The sequence below is a fragment of the Miniopterus schreibersii genome (genome assembly GCF_964146895.1).
Source record: "Miniopterus schreibersii genome assembly, chromosome: 17".
In the NCBI taxonomy this organism is placed as follows: domain Eukaryota; kingdom Metazoa; phylum Chordata; class Mammalia; order Chiroptera; family Miniopteridae; genus Miniopterus; species Miniopterus schreibersii.
Window position 1 is genome coordinate 2,742,511 of NC_138117.1, and position 17,623 is coordinate 2,760,133.

At 45.8% G+C, this 17,623-nt stretch overlaps 1 protein-coding gene across 5 annotated transcripts in view; it reads right to left on the reverse strand.

The window, feature by feature from the left end:
- Positions 1–17,623, reverse strand: part of SNTG1 (syntrophin gamma 1) — a 48,480-nt gene that overhangs the window by 8,553 nt on the left and 22,304 nt on the right. For 4 of the 5 annotated variants that reach the window (XM_081116322.1, XM_081116324.1, XM_081116321.1 and 1 more), the window contains exons 5-12: positions 17,485–17,542; positions 16,653–16,696; positions 16,523–16,564; positions 9,368–9,470; positions 8,399–8,481; positions 6,134–6,264; positions 5,504–5,633; positions 3,411–3,449 (exon numbers count right to left, since the gene is read on the reverse strand). In XM_081116322.1, coding sequence (XP_080972448.1) covers positions 3,411–3,449; positions 5,504–5,633; positions 6,134–6,264; positions 8,399–8,481; positions 9,368–9,470; positions 16,523–16,564; positions 16,653–16,696; positions 17,485–17,542 — 630 coding nt within the window. The remainder of the gene's footprint in view (positions 1–3,410; positions 3,450–5,503; positions 5,634–6,133; positions 6,265–8,398; positions 8,482–9,367; positions 9,471–16,522; positions 16,565–16,652; positions 16,697–17,484; positions 17,543–17,623) is intronic. The other variant, XM_081116323.1, reaches the window with a different exon arrangement.

Genomic DNA, 17,623 nt, shown 5'->3' on the forward strand with positions numbered 1-17,623 from the left:
TGATCGATATATGTTTAAAATTTAGATGACTAGTTCCTAAGTTGTAGCAGATAACTGGAAATTGTGAAATAAAACCTATGTCTAGCAACAGAAATAGAATAACTGAAACTGCAATGCAATATAAGGATTTTCCAGAAGTTTATACACAGCTGAAAAGAGGAGCACAGAATTAAGTGAATTTAAGTCACTGTGTACAGAACCAGCATAAACACCAACTGCAGTTCCATCCTAAAAAGACCATCTTTCTCCCTTGTGATGTGTGTGTGCATGTGCACACGGGCATGTACGTGTGTGCACACACAGATACCTAGCAGAATTTTAAATGTTACAACTAAAAGCACCTGGGAGCGACAGCTGTTTCTCAAGGCCACGGAAATCTAAAATGCCGACAAAAGGCAAGATAATGAAAAGAAGATTATTTACCGAGGAGCTCTGGTTTGTGGCACTCTCATCTCACAGCCCTCCTCACCTAGCCGAATTTCAGAATTAACCTCAAGTCCCTAAATCAAGGGAGAGGAGATGTGATGTCACCCAAATGACCATCATCTTTATGTTCCACATGGCCTCATATTCTTTTAGACAGCGACATCAGCAGCATCCGACAAACCCACAAGTCTGCCTTCTATAATGTTCCTGGAAGGTCTCTGACAAAACTGTGCCTGTGCACATGACACTATGTGGCCCTCGAGACCACAGTGTCCCTCAGTGGGGTTTTCCCACAGTACCCACTCCACTGCTGTTAGGGGCGGAAATAGAATAGTGGGGACCACTTGTAGTTATAAGAAATATTAATCAGGCCCTGCTGACCCCGATTGTTCTGTTCTGATTAGAGAAAGCACATTCTAACCTGGCTGAGAGTTGTACACCCTGGGACGTGGGAGTTAACCTGGAATGCAGGTCATTCTCCTTTTCCAAGAACCTCCTACCATCATGGAAAGATTAACAGCCTCGTTCCCGAAACCGCGGAGTCCCAGAGGCGCCCACCATTTGCGACCCCCAGCCCACCTTGCCTGTAACCTTGCCATACTCCCCCACGCCTGTAATTCTTACTCTCCCATGTAATCTTTGTCCTTCTGCTCAATAGAAGCAGCTGGCGTGTGGAGAGCAGCAGGGCAGGTTTTATGTGGATGATCCTGCTGCTCTCCCACGCGGCCGGCATTATTGGAATGAACGCTCATGTATGATTCAACCCTGTCTCTGCTTAATTGGCTCAAGTAGCGACAGGCCGCCCAGACCCATTCGCTGTCGGGTTTCATTGCCTCTTGGAGAGAAGCCTCACTGTGGAACACTCACTCGAGTCCTGGAATTGCCTCACCCGCTTTCTAATGAGAACCTGCTACTGTTCTTTGCATTCCACAGACACCACTCCCAGAAGCTGAGGCCACTCAGTTCAGTAACAGGCTAGATTATGTCTCCTGACAGCCTGTGATGCTATTTGGCATCAGTCCTTTCCAGGAACATACTTCTCTGCCCAAACCCACTGCCTTGCCATGCCGGTCACCCACTGTCTGATAAATGTTTCACTGGGGGATTTTATTTGGGTGGGGGGTGGGGGGCACTTTCACAAGATTTTTGCTTTGTTAATATTTCTCTAAGAGAAATCTTAATAAAATGAATTTAAAGGAGAGCTAAACATGGAAGAGAAGTTACAAAATGAGCTCAGCGTACCCCGACCGCTCTGAAACCAGCAGAAAGTAATCTCCACTTCTGGTAGAAGGGCATATGGTTGATTACGCGCTTACAGATGAACCTATTGTCATTTTTGGGTCAGCCGTAGAAAACCATCTCCTTCCTCTCTTGCCAGCTGCTTCCCTGAAAACCACGGCTGAGCCAGCAATTACTGCAATGGCCCAAAGCCCCTCAAACCGGGGACTGTGGCAATTACTCTGATTTGTCACCACATGGGTTGGCTAGAAAGGCCTTTTTGAAGACATGGAAATTAAGCAGCCTGGGACTGTGCCAGGGTATATTGGAGAGTGGCCATCGGGAGAGAAAAAAGAGACACCACTGTCAGCACATACAAGCAGGTAGGCTTGGCAGCGGGGGCCAAGCGTGTTAATAGGAAATAGGACGGTTGTTTTCTGGCAACACACGTCAGTCCTATTTGAAAAGCACTGTTCATCTTAGATCGATTCCTCTCTGACAGCTAAAATAATTGTAGGCCATCTAGACTCACAGTGGAAGAGTAAAACTGAAGATTTTTGTTGTCTGGCAAAGAGATATCTCAGACATAACGGCATCCAAGCTCTCTGTGCGTAAAGGTAATGCTTTCAGATGATGGGTAACCTGGACATTTTTCCTTCTCACATAGACGAAATGACAGGAGTTAAGTCAAGCCTGTGTCATAAACATTGCGGATACAGCAGCGAATTAAGTACAATGCAATAATATAATTTAGATTCCACTTGGAGTGATTGAGAATAAAAAAAGTAAAATCTAGGCTGTATTAAAGAATAAGACATCCCAAGGAAAACAGTTAAAAAAAAAAAAAAAAAGCACAGGGAAGGGAAGATAGGAAATATTGCAAAGGGTCTGAAATTTAGATGTGGTTGCGTGAGGTCTCACGGAGGGACATCTGAGTGCAGGCTTCACAGAACCGGATAATCCCCACGTGTCTATCTAGGGGGAAAAAATGAAAGCAGAGGGACCAACGAAGGCAAAGACTGTGAGGCAAGAGCTGAACAGGACTATTTGAGGGGGTTGCGAGGCCCTATAGTTAGAGGAAAGTGACTTAGACAGGAGAGTTGATCGTGAGTCAGAAAGGACCCGACCTCACATGGGCCGGCCCTGCGGGCCCTGGGAGAACTCTGGCCTCCTCTCTGAGGATGGTTATGTCATTAGAGGACCTCGGCAGGGGAGAGGCAGAGTCTGATCTGCCTGGTTTGTGTCCGAGCGGGATCACTCGCGTGGGAAGGAAGTGAGGAAAGAGGCAAGGAAGCCTGTGAGAACAATATCGTATTTCCCCAATAGTGAATTTGAACATCTCTTCCTACATCTGATAGAGAGGAAAGGGGAGGGAGAGAGAGAGAGAGATAGAACCATCGATGATGGGAGAGAGAAACATCGGCTGCCTCCCACCCCCCCACTACTGGGGATCGGGCCTGCGACCCGGGCATGTGGCCTGACTGGGAATCAAGCCGTGACCTCCAGGTTCATGGGTCGACGCTCAACCACTGAGCCACGCTGGCCAGGCAGATAAAAGTTTTTTGAAACTACTTTTAATGCGATATGTAGATAAACAGATATATCACATAATATGAAAGAAATCTAATGAACTATGTATTTTCCTGAAGGTAGCTAATAATAGTACCAATTATTTCCACATAATTAAATTCAATCAAGATCATCTTCTATAATAAATAAAAGGAAAGACATATATAATTTGACTTTCCAATATTTTTCCATCTTACCTGCTGGTTTACAGGGAAGTTCCTGTTGATTTTTTTAATCTGCAATGATAAATAGTAAAAGTAAGAACGACGAAAGTAAGGTGACACAAGGTTCCCTAAATTTTATGGTAATCGATTTTTAGTGAGTAAATATATAGACACAGCAAAATCATTGCATATAAAACAGCAATTATGAAAGAAAAATTATTTTTACTATCAAAATTCTTTCAAATTTCATACGTAATCTTTTTATTATTATTATTATTTATTTCAGAGAGAGAAAAGGAGAGGGAGAGAGAAACATCAATGATGAGAGAGTCATTGATCGGCCGCCTCCTGCACGTCCCCGACTGGGGATCAAGCCCACAACCCGGGCCTGTGCCCTGACTGGGAATCGGACTCTGACCTCCTGGATCCTCGGTCGAGGCTCAACCGCTGAGCCACACCGGCCAGGGCAACATTCTATTCTTTTAAAATTTGTTTCTAGTAAATACAAGATGTTGGCTCACTTGGGGCATTAATTACAGCATGAAGTGAAACAGAAGGGTGGTGCTCTCGCGAGGTGTGTTTCCCTCCTCTCTAACCCCCGAGCACCCGACAGAGGGGTGCGGCTGGGAAAGGGGCAGGGTCCCCAGAGAAACACCGGTTTTTCTCTGTCCTATTGTTTCCCGTCAGCCTGATACCTCTTGTTTTCACCTGTAATTCTAACACGGTGACACCACCAGATTGACGAAGATGGAGTGTCGCAGGGTCATTCTTGCCCGGGACAGACATGCCCAGGCCAGGCCTGCTTGTTCGGAGGTGTCCCGGGTTAGGCTTTGTGTAAGTGGTACCTACTCAGGCACCATGAAAAAAAAAATCGCCTGACCTTATTATGAGACACATGTCACACGTACCAAATAACCAAAAATTTAAAGGACGGCATCATACCAAGTGCTGAGGTGACCTGTGAGTAAAGGCCTGCCAACCAAAGGGGGTGAGCTGCACAGTCCCTGGGGAAGCGCTGGGCATCAGTGCCAGAAGGTGTCGACCACGTACATGCCCCAGGGCCACCAATCTCATTCCCAGGCAACCCCTCAAACACCCGCTCGGGAGGCATCTGCACGGTCACTTACGACAGCTTCACTGTGCTTCGTGGCTGACAGCTTCCTTATTTTTAAGAAATATTTGCCACAGTCTTTTTCAGATTTCAAAGCAAAATCTGCGCACAGGTATTTGGGCATGGGGAGCTGTTTACGTGAAGAGTTCTGCAAGTTCATGAGTTGGTAAAGAAGTTACCTACTTTTGCCTGGCTTTTGAATTTTTCTTGGTCAACAGGACATAGAAGAGTTGTGGAAAGAGGCGAGTATTAAGACATGGATAACATGTAATGTCGTTTTTAAAAAATTAAGATTAAATCATTTAAACACTACCCATCAATGCTCCATGAAGTGAGGTTAACAGTTTCATATATTTTGTTAAACTGAACTTCCCCAAAAAGTAAGGGGAAGGAAGGACTGACAAGTTTAGTCATCAATCGTGGCAACGGTAAGATGGCGAGAACAGAGACAGGAACGGGAAAGGAAGAAAAAGGTGGGAGTAGAAAAAGGGAAAGGGAGAAGCCGCTCCTGATACCAGAGATGGGCCCTAGGTGCGCGTGGCCAGGCCCCACCGGGGCCTCCGCGGAGCCTCGCAGCCCAGCCTCCGGTGAGACCCTCGGCCCCCAGCCCGCGCTCCCCCCGCCCCCAGCCGCCCAGACCTTTCTACCTGCAACCGAAGGTCACGGACGGAAAATCAGCACCGCTCTTGAAAGTGAGCATCGTTTCAGCCCAGAATGCGCCCCCCCCCACCTATATACATTTTATTTACGGCAGCATGTAGGTTACATGCTACACGTATGTTTTCACTTGTTTAACTAACGCAGGCGTTCAGCAGGTTCCTGATGGAACCCCGTGTGCGGGAAGCGTTCTTGGACTGCCAAGTGAGGCTACTCAGCGTAAAGTGATGTTCCGTGACGGGCTTTCTTAGGGGAGCCCCAAATCGCTGTGTCAAGCTGCACACTCGTGTGTGCGTGCGTGCACGTGTGCACTTCCTGAGGCCACGCCCGCGGCCGGAGTGCTCGGCTCACTGCTCACGTTGTGCTTGGTGAGGCTGGAGATGTTGGCCGCGATGGCCTGGAGCCAGTCGGCACAGTCGTCCGCGGACAGGCACCGGAGGACCCCGCTGCACACGCCGTCCACGGCCACCACCTGGAAGGCGTCCTGCCTGCGGGCGGGGAGAACACCGCGGTCGGGTGGGGCCCGCTGCAGGCCTGTCGGTGCAAACCCGCCTCCCGCCGGCCCGCTCGCTGCCCTCCACGCCTGTTTCTAAACGAAGACTGAAGATAAACTGAGGCACCGTGGCATTCTGAATCGCTAGAAAGCATCTTGAGATTCAGATAAATTTATCTATTCAGATAAAATAGATATTACGTAAGTGGAAGTACATCTAAGACATGTTAGGACTCTTTCCCAGGTCACCAGGAAATTACACAGAGGACTTTATTATTGTGGCTACTGTCATCTCCCCTTGACATTTTCAATGCATCTTCTTATTTGTAATTCAAAGGTCACGTAAAAAAACACAAATATTAAACATGGTGTAAAAAAAAATCACTTGATATCACATGTTGAAAATAATAACCACAAGGCACCCTGTATGAAGAGTTTCACCAATGGTCTCCCTTTCAATCAACAGAAAATCAGAGCTCAGGGACGTGAACTCACCGACTCAAATCCGTGCCAGGCACATACTGAGAGAACCGAGAATGAAGCAGAGGGATCAGCCTGAGGTCACACCACCGCTTTTCCCATCGCAGGCCCGGGGACGCCGGCCACGACGAACACGACAGTGTGTCCTGAAAAGAGCACCGACATTCACTAGTGGTTTTTCCTTTCTTCCTGTGTTTTGAGTTTCTATGTCACAAATCCTTTTCATTTGGGGGATACATTTCCCCCTAAATACTCAAAAGGTATTTACACGATGCGACAAGAAGAAACCCATAGTCATTGACAACAAAATTATACTTGTTAACGTCTTTATTGATGGGATTCTGTAAAAAATGCGGAGGGAGGTGGAAGGAAAAAATAAACGTGCAACAGAACTGCATTCATGCACAAGAAGGGGCGACACCGTAACGGCAGTGAACTAACTCATAAGTGAGAAATAAAAATAAGATGTACTTAATTCAATTAGCCAGTATTGTCTCAGTATCTGCTAACCACAGGTAACTATTTGTGATTTATCAATTACTTGCAAATAGTATAATAAATTTTCTAATAAAACAACTTTTAAAAACTACTCAAATAATGTGTCCATTATTTTAACTTTATATTTATCACATGTTTATATTTTCTTGTATTTAATGTCATGTTAAATAAAACACTACTGATTTAAAATTACACGTATTTTATGCTTCACCAGAAGTTTGCGTTTTTTCCCTGGCGTGTAGAGGAGACGGGTTTGAATGTAATTTGGGCTTTCCACGTGATGCTGATTTGTGCTTCGACCATTGCGTGTGCTTCCCTGTTAAATTCTCTTTGTGGCACGAGCACATGCATTACGTTGACATCTAAGTTGTCGTGGGTTGCAAGGGGCCAAGGCTTAATTCGACCAGGGAACTGCTGATACCGATTTCTCTGTTGGGTAATTTCTGAAGGATGAAGTTAGAAAGAGGTTCTCTTTTCGCCGTCATGGTAAAACCCTTGGTCTATTCTTAACCTTTTCTTTCAGATATTCATTTATTTAAAATTGCTTAGGAAATAAGAAAATGGCCCTTGCTATGATTAAAGGTTGCATTTTCCTCGGCACTATTACATTAATGGTCACCGAGTGTGAAACACAAATCTACCAAGTGCTTGGAAGTGTCTAGGACACTCGGAGGGGGACACTCAGGGGTGAGAGGCACCCTACTGGCGATTCAGTGAACACTCCAGCATGGGACGCCTGTCCTTAGATGCAAGGCAGTTGCTTCCAGTGCTTATCTGGCGGTTGCAAAAACCCAAACATAGGCTTCATATTACTCTCTCCTGGCCTTCACGTGCGACGCTGTAGATGGTCGGCAAGGAGCCATCTGGGTGGCAGTGCAACAGGGTGAGGAAGGCTTAGGCTCCAAATTGGAATCAGACCACCTGGTTTCAAAATCCCAATTTCCTAACTGACTAGTCCTTTAACCCAGCGGCAAGTCATGGAAACTCTCTGTGCCCTACGGTGCCTACTTGCAAAGATAAGGCTATGGCGAGGCTCCTCTTACAAAAGAGAACCCTAAAGCTGTTTTGGATGCATTACAGCCTTGCTCCCCCACCTTTTCTGCATGAAGGCGCTGGAAGAAACAATCCTTGTTTGCGACACAGTAGGATAAACGGATGAGGCTTTTGTGGTCAGGCCAGAATTAACCAAAGGCTTGTGAGGGTCCCAGGTCCCACCAAGCTGCTGGTAATGAAGCCCCTACAGCACGTGGCTCCAAACCTCTCGCAGGACCCAGCACACTGCTGAGGGGGCCCACCCCTGAGCAGCTAGTTCTACAGTCAATAACTTCTCCTCAAAGGAGAAAAATGACATTAAAAAAAATAACTGACCTGCCAGGCCAGGCGTGGCTCAGTGGTTGAGCATCGACCTAGGATCCAGGAGATCGAGGAGGTTCGATTCCCGGTCAGGGCGCAGGCCCAGGTTGCGGGCTCAGTCCCTGGTCAGGGGCGTGCAGGAGGCAGCCGATCGATGACTCTCTCGTCTTGATGTTTCTCTCTCTCTCCCCCTCTCCCTTCCTCTCTCTGAAATCAGTAAAGACATGTTTAATAAATAATTAAAAAGTAAATAAAATAACTGACCGAGTTATACCTTCCTTCCTGGCTTGTCATAATACTCAAATGATGAAGCAGCCAAGGATTTCAACCCAGATTCAGTATCAGCTTTTGCAAACTATAAATATACATATTTGGGGGCTTTTTGTGTTAATCTCCTTACTAATGTGCACCGTGCTTCGGGGATCTTACCGTATTGTTGGGGTGATAGTTGAGATGTAAGCCACTGTCACAGAGGGGAGAGGAGGTGCCGCTACTCTGGTCGCTTGGGGCACCTATGAGAAACAGAAACACCACAGCCCGCTGGTGAGAATGCCAAGGCATTCTAGACTAATGCACTCTACAGTGTTATATTTCATGATATCCAACGATATCAAGGAAATCAGGTAGTAAAATAAATTTCTATTTCATTTATATCGAAGTCAGAGTTTTGCAAGTAAGCTCATTGCCTAAAGTTATTGGGGCCCGAAAAGAGACCTGCAAATATTGGGTCTTTGATTTCAGAAAAATTAAAGCTTTATTAAGGAAAATAAACAACCTTATAAAAGTAGTATTCATTTTATTATCCAAAGTGAGCCACACTTGTAACACTTAGCAGTGTAGGGTTTTGTTCGTCATTCAAGTTCTACATGTCATGTGTCAACCTCCTGGCAAATCTTACCTTTAGGTACCATAATTTTCCATGATGGAAAAAAAGGCTTTCTGTCTTTACAAGGGCTCTTGGTAAATACTATAATGGGAAGTACCCTTATTGGCACTATCTACTTTTGCAAAACTGCAACTAAAAACTGAAGCCTGCCCCAGCTTGTTCGGCTCAGTGGTTAGAGGGAGAAACATCGACTGGCTGCTTCCCGACACGCCCTGGCCTGCAACCCAGGTTCGTGCCCTGACCCGCATCGGTCCGCGGGCCGACCCTCTGGCCGCTGGGCCACATCGGCTGGGGCGAGATGACGCTTCTTTTTAAGATTAACAATGCTTCTCCCATTAAAGACGGGAAAATCACTACATGTGATGAATACATTCTGAACTAGAAATAAGATGCGCTCCCTTTGCATAGGATTAAAATGTTGGTACTCAGGCAGAAACCCAAATTCGAAGGGAAACTGCTCCTGAGCGCCAGGGGCGGTCTCCGCAGCGGCGCGGGCCGAGGCCCGGGCTTACACGCGCAGTCCTCGTTCAGGGGCAGCTTGAGGAAGGCAGGCGCTCGTCTCAGAAAGGCCACGGTCAGGGTCACGTCCTCGCCCGCGTTCCTGAGGACCTGGACCTGAAGGACAAGCCGAGAAGCGCCGCACGTGAGGCCTCGGCGCCCGCCCGCCCGCCCGCCTCGCCTCGGGGGTCTCGGGACGCTGTGCTGACCTCCCACCCCAGCTCCCCTGGTGGCCAGGGTATTTTCCGAGACGGGGGCATAAGGGACCTAACACCGCAGACGCGGGGTCAGCAGGGGTCTCCTGTCCCTTCGGCTCTGCGGCCTGTCCACTCCCCTCACCATCTCCATCCACAGACCCCGAGGTTTCCTTGGTCTGTCTTAGGTGGCTCTGAAGGATCGTGAAGTTGACGGAACAATGTAGTGCTCGTGCCACTACACTTATTAATGTGAAACGTATTTATCGAGCATATATTATGCAACATTTGGTGATCTACAAATAAATGACCCTAGCCGCTGGCCAGAGTGCTAATTTTATGTAAATAAAATGGCTCCAATTCATTCAAACTCTTTGAAAAAAGCAGGTATTATTTTCCTGTTACCCCATCACACGTTTTATTTTCCTTTCCCTGAAAACTTAGAATTATAATCAACACTATTATTATCGATAGCTCAACATTTTCCAAATCATGGAATTAATAGGTCTCAACCTACCAATTAAAATAATGGTAATTTCTTAAAAAATTATTCCAAGATAGGTGTAAGGAATATTAAAAGAAATACAAGAGGCTGAGGATTTATTTAAAGCAAACATACCTGGAAAAAAACATACGTATATTTATAATTTTAAATAAATTTTAAATAAATAACTTTATCACATAAACTAAGAGAAGAATTAAGAATAATTAGTGAAGAAAGAACATGGACACAGACAACATCGTGGTAACAGCCGGGGGGTGGGGGGGGCAGGGGCTGGGTGGAGGTGGTTAACTAGTTTGGTTACCTGGACAATAGGCAACTAGTTTGAATTCAAAACTTTACATTTGTATTTCATTCTTGAAGTTTTGTACAAGTGTAATGGAGAAAATTAAAAGCTTTTTAAAAGTTACAAAATTTCACCCTGGAGAGATCATTTTGTTGTGTTTCCAATAAAAGATCAATGATGGATATCTTTCTGAGTAATCACACCTTCAGATCCTTGACAGGCATTTTTAATTCATGCAGGAATGTTCCTCTTTTCAGGGAACAGGATGGAGATAACTGTGTTAATTTTTTTCAGGGTCCCTACTATGCTTTGCATGCATATTTCATTCACCTGACACTGTCAGGTTGGAAATTACAGGTTCTGCCTCCTGAATGATGATAAATGTCATCTTCCTGCACAATCAGAAGCCTGCACCCATGAATCCAACTGTCTTTTTCATTTTCATTCACATTTTATAATGCAAGTCAAATGCTGTGCATTTTAATCAGATAGAGTGTTAGCACAGCTACTGCCTTGGGTGAGCACATGAGCAACGGGACCGAGATGGGTAAGAGAAGGCAACCAGTGAGAGCAGAGACGGGAACCCAGATGAAGGGAGGTATTTATAAACGTGCTCCGTTAAACCACGGCACAACTAACTACTCAGTTCATGAACTGAATATTCTTACGTTCCATTCACCAGTTAAAAGGAAAACTTCACAAACTCTTTTCGTAATTTTGGCCCGTTTCTCTTTCTACTTGGAGGCCAGTCCCTCTACTCTGAGATTTTAAGAGGAATTTAGCCATCCGCCACTGCTTTGGTTTGTAGTCGAGAACACTCGTAGCTTGGGATTGTTTTTTATACACACACACACACACACACACACACACACACACACACACATATATTCTTCTCTGTGGCTGTGCATAGTTTTAAATTTCTCCCTGGGAAACTGTTGGTTAGTTGTACTAACTTATATATATATTTTTTTATTTTTAAACACTTAATTTTTATAGAGAAGCTTTAAGTTCACAGCGAAGTTGAAGAAAAAGTATGGAGATTTCCCCTAGACCTCTGCCCCTGTAGCCCCGACTTCACATTTCAAATAAGCGATAAAGGGCGTGAATTCTGCCCATTCTCAAGGCTGCAGCCAACCCTCAGGTTTCTTAGGATGTGTGAATAAAGCCCTGTCTTTCCATTCCTTATCTAGCTGTTTACAGCCCAGAGAAGCCTGCTTCGGGGAGAAAGGCTCCTTGGCCCCATCTGTGAGGCAGGGTGGGGAGGTACCGAACATCTCCACGTCTATCTAGGGAATCCAGGGTTTTTAAAATAGCCTCATACAGACGACACTATTTTGTGTAATCACATTGGACTGAAATAGCTAATGCACATATTTATTCTAAATAAGTGATATGAAAACCCACAGCTACATGAACGTCTGGGTTGTACAGAGAGCACAGATTTAAGAAGAATTTTGAAGGAAAAGAGGGAACTCATAACTCTTTCCCTTATTTTTCAGAACTCTGTATAAGACTATCTCATGTAAAATCAATTGTCAAGATCTGAAAAACAAACAGTATTACACCCACATTACATTTGCAGCTGCGGCTCGCAGTCACTAAATATCTGCTTATGCATATTGTCCTATGTTTGCAGAACACAGACCTAAGAAGTAAATATTTTAGAATTATTTGTGCTGTTTCCTGACATATACTGTCATTTCAGCCTATTATTTAAGTCAATTTACTTATGTTATTCTGAATTTTAAATGCCCCCTGAGCCCCGTGAAGCTCACTGAGTACAGTTTAAGTGCTCTGATACCATTAGCATCATTGTTGGGGCCACCAGATCAGGCTGTACCCGCATTTCCTTGGTGACCGAGGTTTGCACAGGGAAAAACACAGCTGCACTGCCATGGGAAAACACTAGTTTCTTTGGGAGTCTGGTAATTTCAAATACTTGATAGTAGATGTGTATGTCTCAAATAAAATACAGTAAATGAGTGTCCCCAATATAATATATTAAATGAGTAGGGAGTAAATAGTGGGCCTTATATGTTGCTAAATACGTGAAGAAATCTATCAGGCGAGAAAATGCTGGCGGGATGACAACTGCAGCAGCCGTGAGCTGTTGATGGAATTACGCATCATGCACGTCCTTTATGAGATGTACTTACTTTCTCTGGAAGCCATATATGTCCCCATCTTACTTAGATGGGAATTACTGAAAATATATAAGGATGACTGTTAGCAAAATTATAAACTTATTGTCTTCCTGAACTTCTCTCTAGTCTACTTCTCTGCTTCTATTCCAACAAAGTCCCTAAGGACACTCCTGCAACCTGGCGCCTGGATGACAAACCAAAAGCACAAATGCGCACACAAGCACCCTTCGGAAGCTCTCTGTGCGCCCGGCTGGCGCCTCGGGCCCCATTCCCGCCCCTGGTCCCCTCCAGAGGAGCTGCCAGGAAAGGGGAAACCGCGTTAGCGCCAGCGTGTCCGAAGCAGCTCCGGCCAGCCTATTTCCAGGTTAGCCTCCCCACTGGAACTGCTTTTTGTCAGAGGACATCTGGGATCTTGGGCACCCGCCGTGACCTCGCAGCAGGGGCTCAGTAACAAAGGAACTTCAGCGGCCCCTCCTCACGTGAGTCAGGGGCAAACGGGTGCCGCCTACAGGCCGCTCGCCCGGGACGGCGCCTGAGATGGTTTCTGTCCAGGTGGAGAGTTTGGAAGAAGGTTCGCCGAGGGCACGCAGACCGGCAGAGGCTGCTTTCAGATAACAGCAGCCTTGGCGGGGGGCTGCCGGTAACGCCCCGAGCATTTCCTCCGGGACGCAGCGCGTGCGGGATGGAGGGAGAGGAGCCGGACGCCCTGTGCGAAGCGCTGAGTGCGACGAGCTCCTGTTTGCTGGTGACACCAGGAGGGAGCTTTGCTGCGCATCTATCAGGGCTCAGTGCCCACGGCAACCCGGGCAGCAGTCGCCCCAGGTAGTCCCGCTGCACAGCCACTCTCAGCGCCACTGGAGACGCAACGAGGGCGCCTCAGGCGCAGGGCGTGCGGGTCTGAACCCGCAGGGCCAGCGCTGCTGCTGGGCACCGGGCACCGGGCACTGCTGGGACGGGCCCGTCGCCCCTCAGGGGCAGGGACCACGGCTAGGAAACAGCGGCAGATGCTGCCGTGAAGGAAAGCAGCAACAGCAGCAAAGCAGCCTCCTTGCTGAGGCTGCCTGGTGAGGGACCCTGGGAAGGGATGCTTAGGCATTTTCCAAACTAATCATCGAACCCCGCAGGATGTGGCCGCAGGACAGAGCCTGACTCCAACGCCGCGAAGGAAGGGCTTCAGAGAAACGCTACGAAGGAGGGAAGGCAAGAGAGCGACTCACTAAAGCATGTTATGTTGAAGGGCTCATGATATTAACTCCTATGACTTAAACAAAATAGTAGTTTTGTATTTCAAGCTATTTGACATGTAGCTCTAGCCAGAGGTGTTCTTTCCTGGGTTAGACTAAGGTCTTACTGCTTTATGGTCTCCATAGTCAGTAATTAATCTATTTTTATAACATTTTCTCACCCAATTTATTCTAATCAACAAACATGTATGGAACTTCTACAATGAAAATTGCAACAGCTTTCATTAAGGTCCCAGGAAAACTTGAAATACAGATAAACATCTGTAATCATCAGGGTCTAGTCAACAGAAACTACTGTAGGCATTTCAAGCAGATGGTTTAATCTGGGAACTTGGAGAAAAGCTCAACAGAGGAATGAGGCAATGCGGGGATCAGCAGCAGCAGAAACCCACAACCACCCCGCTGTGAAGGACACAGAAGAGGGCGACGCTGGCCAGGCACAGTGGTGCTGGACGCAAGACGGGGCGGTGCGAAGGCCCAGCAAAGGTCTCCGGTGAGTTGTAATAAAGCCGGGACGTACAAATCATACGCCATGTGAATCCAAATTCCCTGCAGATGCGGGACTAGAAGAACCACGAGAGACACTTAAAAGGTGGAGGAAACTTGGGTAGGAAAAAGAAAGCAGCCAAGAATGACCCCCAGTGGGGACAGGGTAGAGGACAGGCACTAAGAAATCCATTCCAAATGCTACCGGAGAGAGAGCATTTTTTCTGTTTGCACACGACATACTACAACTTTAGAGCACTTAAAAACACAGCTGGACAGTGGACATCGGATGACATTCACATCAGGACAGACTAAGCAGGACGGTGCCTCAACATCCAAGATATATAACATCCCTGAAGAAAAAAGAAAAAGCCAAGAACTTTAATTCCCTTTATATTTTCAGAAGAAGGGTTGTTACAGCCAAACCATCCCCATACTAGTTAATGGAATTGGCATGTGCTTGTGAAAACGTGAGCTCTGCAGGGAGACTTCATTACTTAAATTCTCTTTCCACAGTTTTCCAGCAGCGTAGCGTCCAAAGAATTTTTCAGACGCAAGTTTACAAAAATGGTAGGTGCAGATCCAGATTTCTGTTAATTCGTCTGTAACCCCACGGTTCCTCGTGGGAAAAGTAAGGGTGTATTTAAAAGCCAGTAGACCAAGGGCTGACACCTAAAGCTTTCTTCTTAGGTTGGTAAGAGAGCTGTTGGGCAGTTGAATATAAACGCTGGGGGAAATATTTGGAAAGAATCAGGAATAAATAAGGAGGCAGGATCCGTAAGAGACGGGGAAAGCCGTTAGACTAGGGGGAGTCCAGTTCGAGGTGGGCTGTGCATGTCCAGGTTTCATTCACGATACGCCTATTAATCACCTGGTAGTGTCAACACACAGCTCACTGTATGAAAGGGAAGCCACTCTCACTCCCGAGGAGCTGGACATGTGTCCTGGATCTAACAATTAACTCACGCGTGGCAGATGGTACAACCATCTGTTGGAGTGAGAGGTCACAAATAAGCAAAGGGAGGGGCCTAGAATGATCAGTAGGAAACGGATTGTTCGCGACAGCCATATACCCTTAATATTTAGTTTACTGTAGGTATAAGATGGTCCCGTAGAGAAGTGTGTAGGGATCGATGTGTGCACATGAACAAGCTCACAGGCACGTGTATCTCCTGCTCTGTAAGCTGAGGCGGCCCAGAAGGCAGGAGCCCTGAGCACGCCCGGCCCCTGGAGTGTTGTTTCTAGCGCATTCTTGGTGAAGGGAAGCAGGGCCTCTCCGAGAAATGGCTACTCTCGGGCTGGCAGGAAATACACAAGATGAGCCTGAAAAATCTTTCAGTGCTGGAAACGGAGAAAGTGTTACTAAAAAAAATCACAAGGAGTATTTCAATGCGACACCAAAACCAATTGAAAGAGTTTATAATGTCCAAAGCTGGAACCACTTGAGAAAAAAAAGTAAAGTAAAATCGATATTTAACCTAACGTATAAAATAAATATCCACAAATGTTTCCCAAAGTCCCTACCTTGTCCTGTTCCTCTCTGCATAATTTTTATGTCATCTCACCATCTCCCACGGTAGCTTCTCAACCTTCCAGCTTCTCCCAAAGTGTAGCTGAGAAGCCACCAACAATGGACCCCTGGGCTGACCGTTTAAAATCCTAACTCCTGGTCCAACCTGAACTGACTGGGTTAGAGCGTCGGAGGCCAGCGCTTCAGATCTGCAGGTTTACCCCAATCCAACAAAACACCACAGGAAAAACCGATGACCAATCTGCAGCGTTAAACCTGTTTGCCTTGAAATTAAGCTCCTTTAAATTGTCTCTGGCTCTGTCTTTGTCTCTCTGTCTCTCTCTCACACACACACAACAGTCTTTATATGATCATCCAACTGACCTGCTACTGTATGAGATTTTACAGGCATAAATTTTATTGTTTATAAGCTTTTAAATATTTGCAAAAATTCAGAGCTGTATTTCATGTAGAGATATACTTAGCGGATATTAATCAGTAGGCATTAATAAAAATACAGGGTCAACATAGCAAATAACCCTCCTTAAGCAGACCTTTGAAGCACATTTCATCCTGGGCAGTACTCCCTGATCTGTTTCAAATACGAAAAAAAAAACAACGCAACCAACCAACCAACCAAAGCACACACCAAAAACACCAATTAAGAGATCAAGATCTGACAGCACATTGGACCAATGTCATATCTTTCTAATGAATAAAATTCGGCACATGTTAGCAACGTACTGAACCTCCCTTTACAATGGGGGAAATCGCAATGTAAGGAAAAAGCAAAGGAAACTCACCACCTCCTCGTGTCTGCATTTTCTCACATTGATTCCATTTATCTGCAATGAAGGAAAAGCAATGTTTCCTGCGGCATCCGATGACGGACTAGGTTTTGGGCGCATGAAACAACAATGGCAACATGTATACCTGCAGGATCGCGTCCCCGATGAAGAGCAGTCCCGAGAGCTCTGCTGTGACGGAAAAGGACAATGGACGGCCCATTAGCTATTTTCTCCAGACAGACACGTGTTTTTAAATTAAAGTCAAAACTGATAAGAGAAAAAGATAAATGCTTCACGCGGATATGATCTTAAAAGATGCGCGATGGAAATCCAAAAGTAATCTTAGGATTCAGCCCCAATATTAAAACACGAGCTGACATATTTCTATTTAGTGCTGCCATTTCAGATCTCACAGTTGCTAAAAAAAAAAAAATAGTCACTCTTCTGGAGGGAAGACTAAATTTTATCCTGTACTTACAAAGCTCAGGAATGTATGAAAAGTTTAGATCTAGACATTCAACCCATCAGCCACTGAATCGCCTCCCACTGTCTTTGTAAACATCTGATTCTCTCATGCAGTTCAGCTGCTTTACAGCTTCGGTGTTTTTCCCAGATAACATCTTATGCGGAGGGTTAACTGAGTTAAACTGCGTGTGGGGACTGTAAATAATATATATCTAAAATTGCTCATACTTCACCTGACTTGATATCGTTGCATGTGCGTGTCTGTATGTCTGTTTAATGAGACTATGGAAAAGCTCTGCGCTCCCCGACTCGTGTCGACCCGCGGGCAGAAGCCTTTCCCTGGAATCCTGGGGCACAGACTCAGGAGTCAGCCTGCATCCCTTACCGCCCGGCCACGGGGAGGCTGGAGTTATTCAAAGACATACTAATTTATATGCTTAAATATCACCTTATCTTTCAACAACAATAGCTAACAAAGGAATGGCTGCTGTAAAATTCTCTTCACGTGTTACCTCTTTGCTCCTTGGAGATTTTTGAAATGACGACTGGAATGTTATGCTCAGCTCCCCCCTGAAAAGAGAAAATCATATATTGTGCTTTTTAATCGGAAGACATATAAAAAATGCAGAGTTTAGTTAGGATGTATAGGCT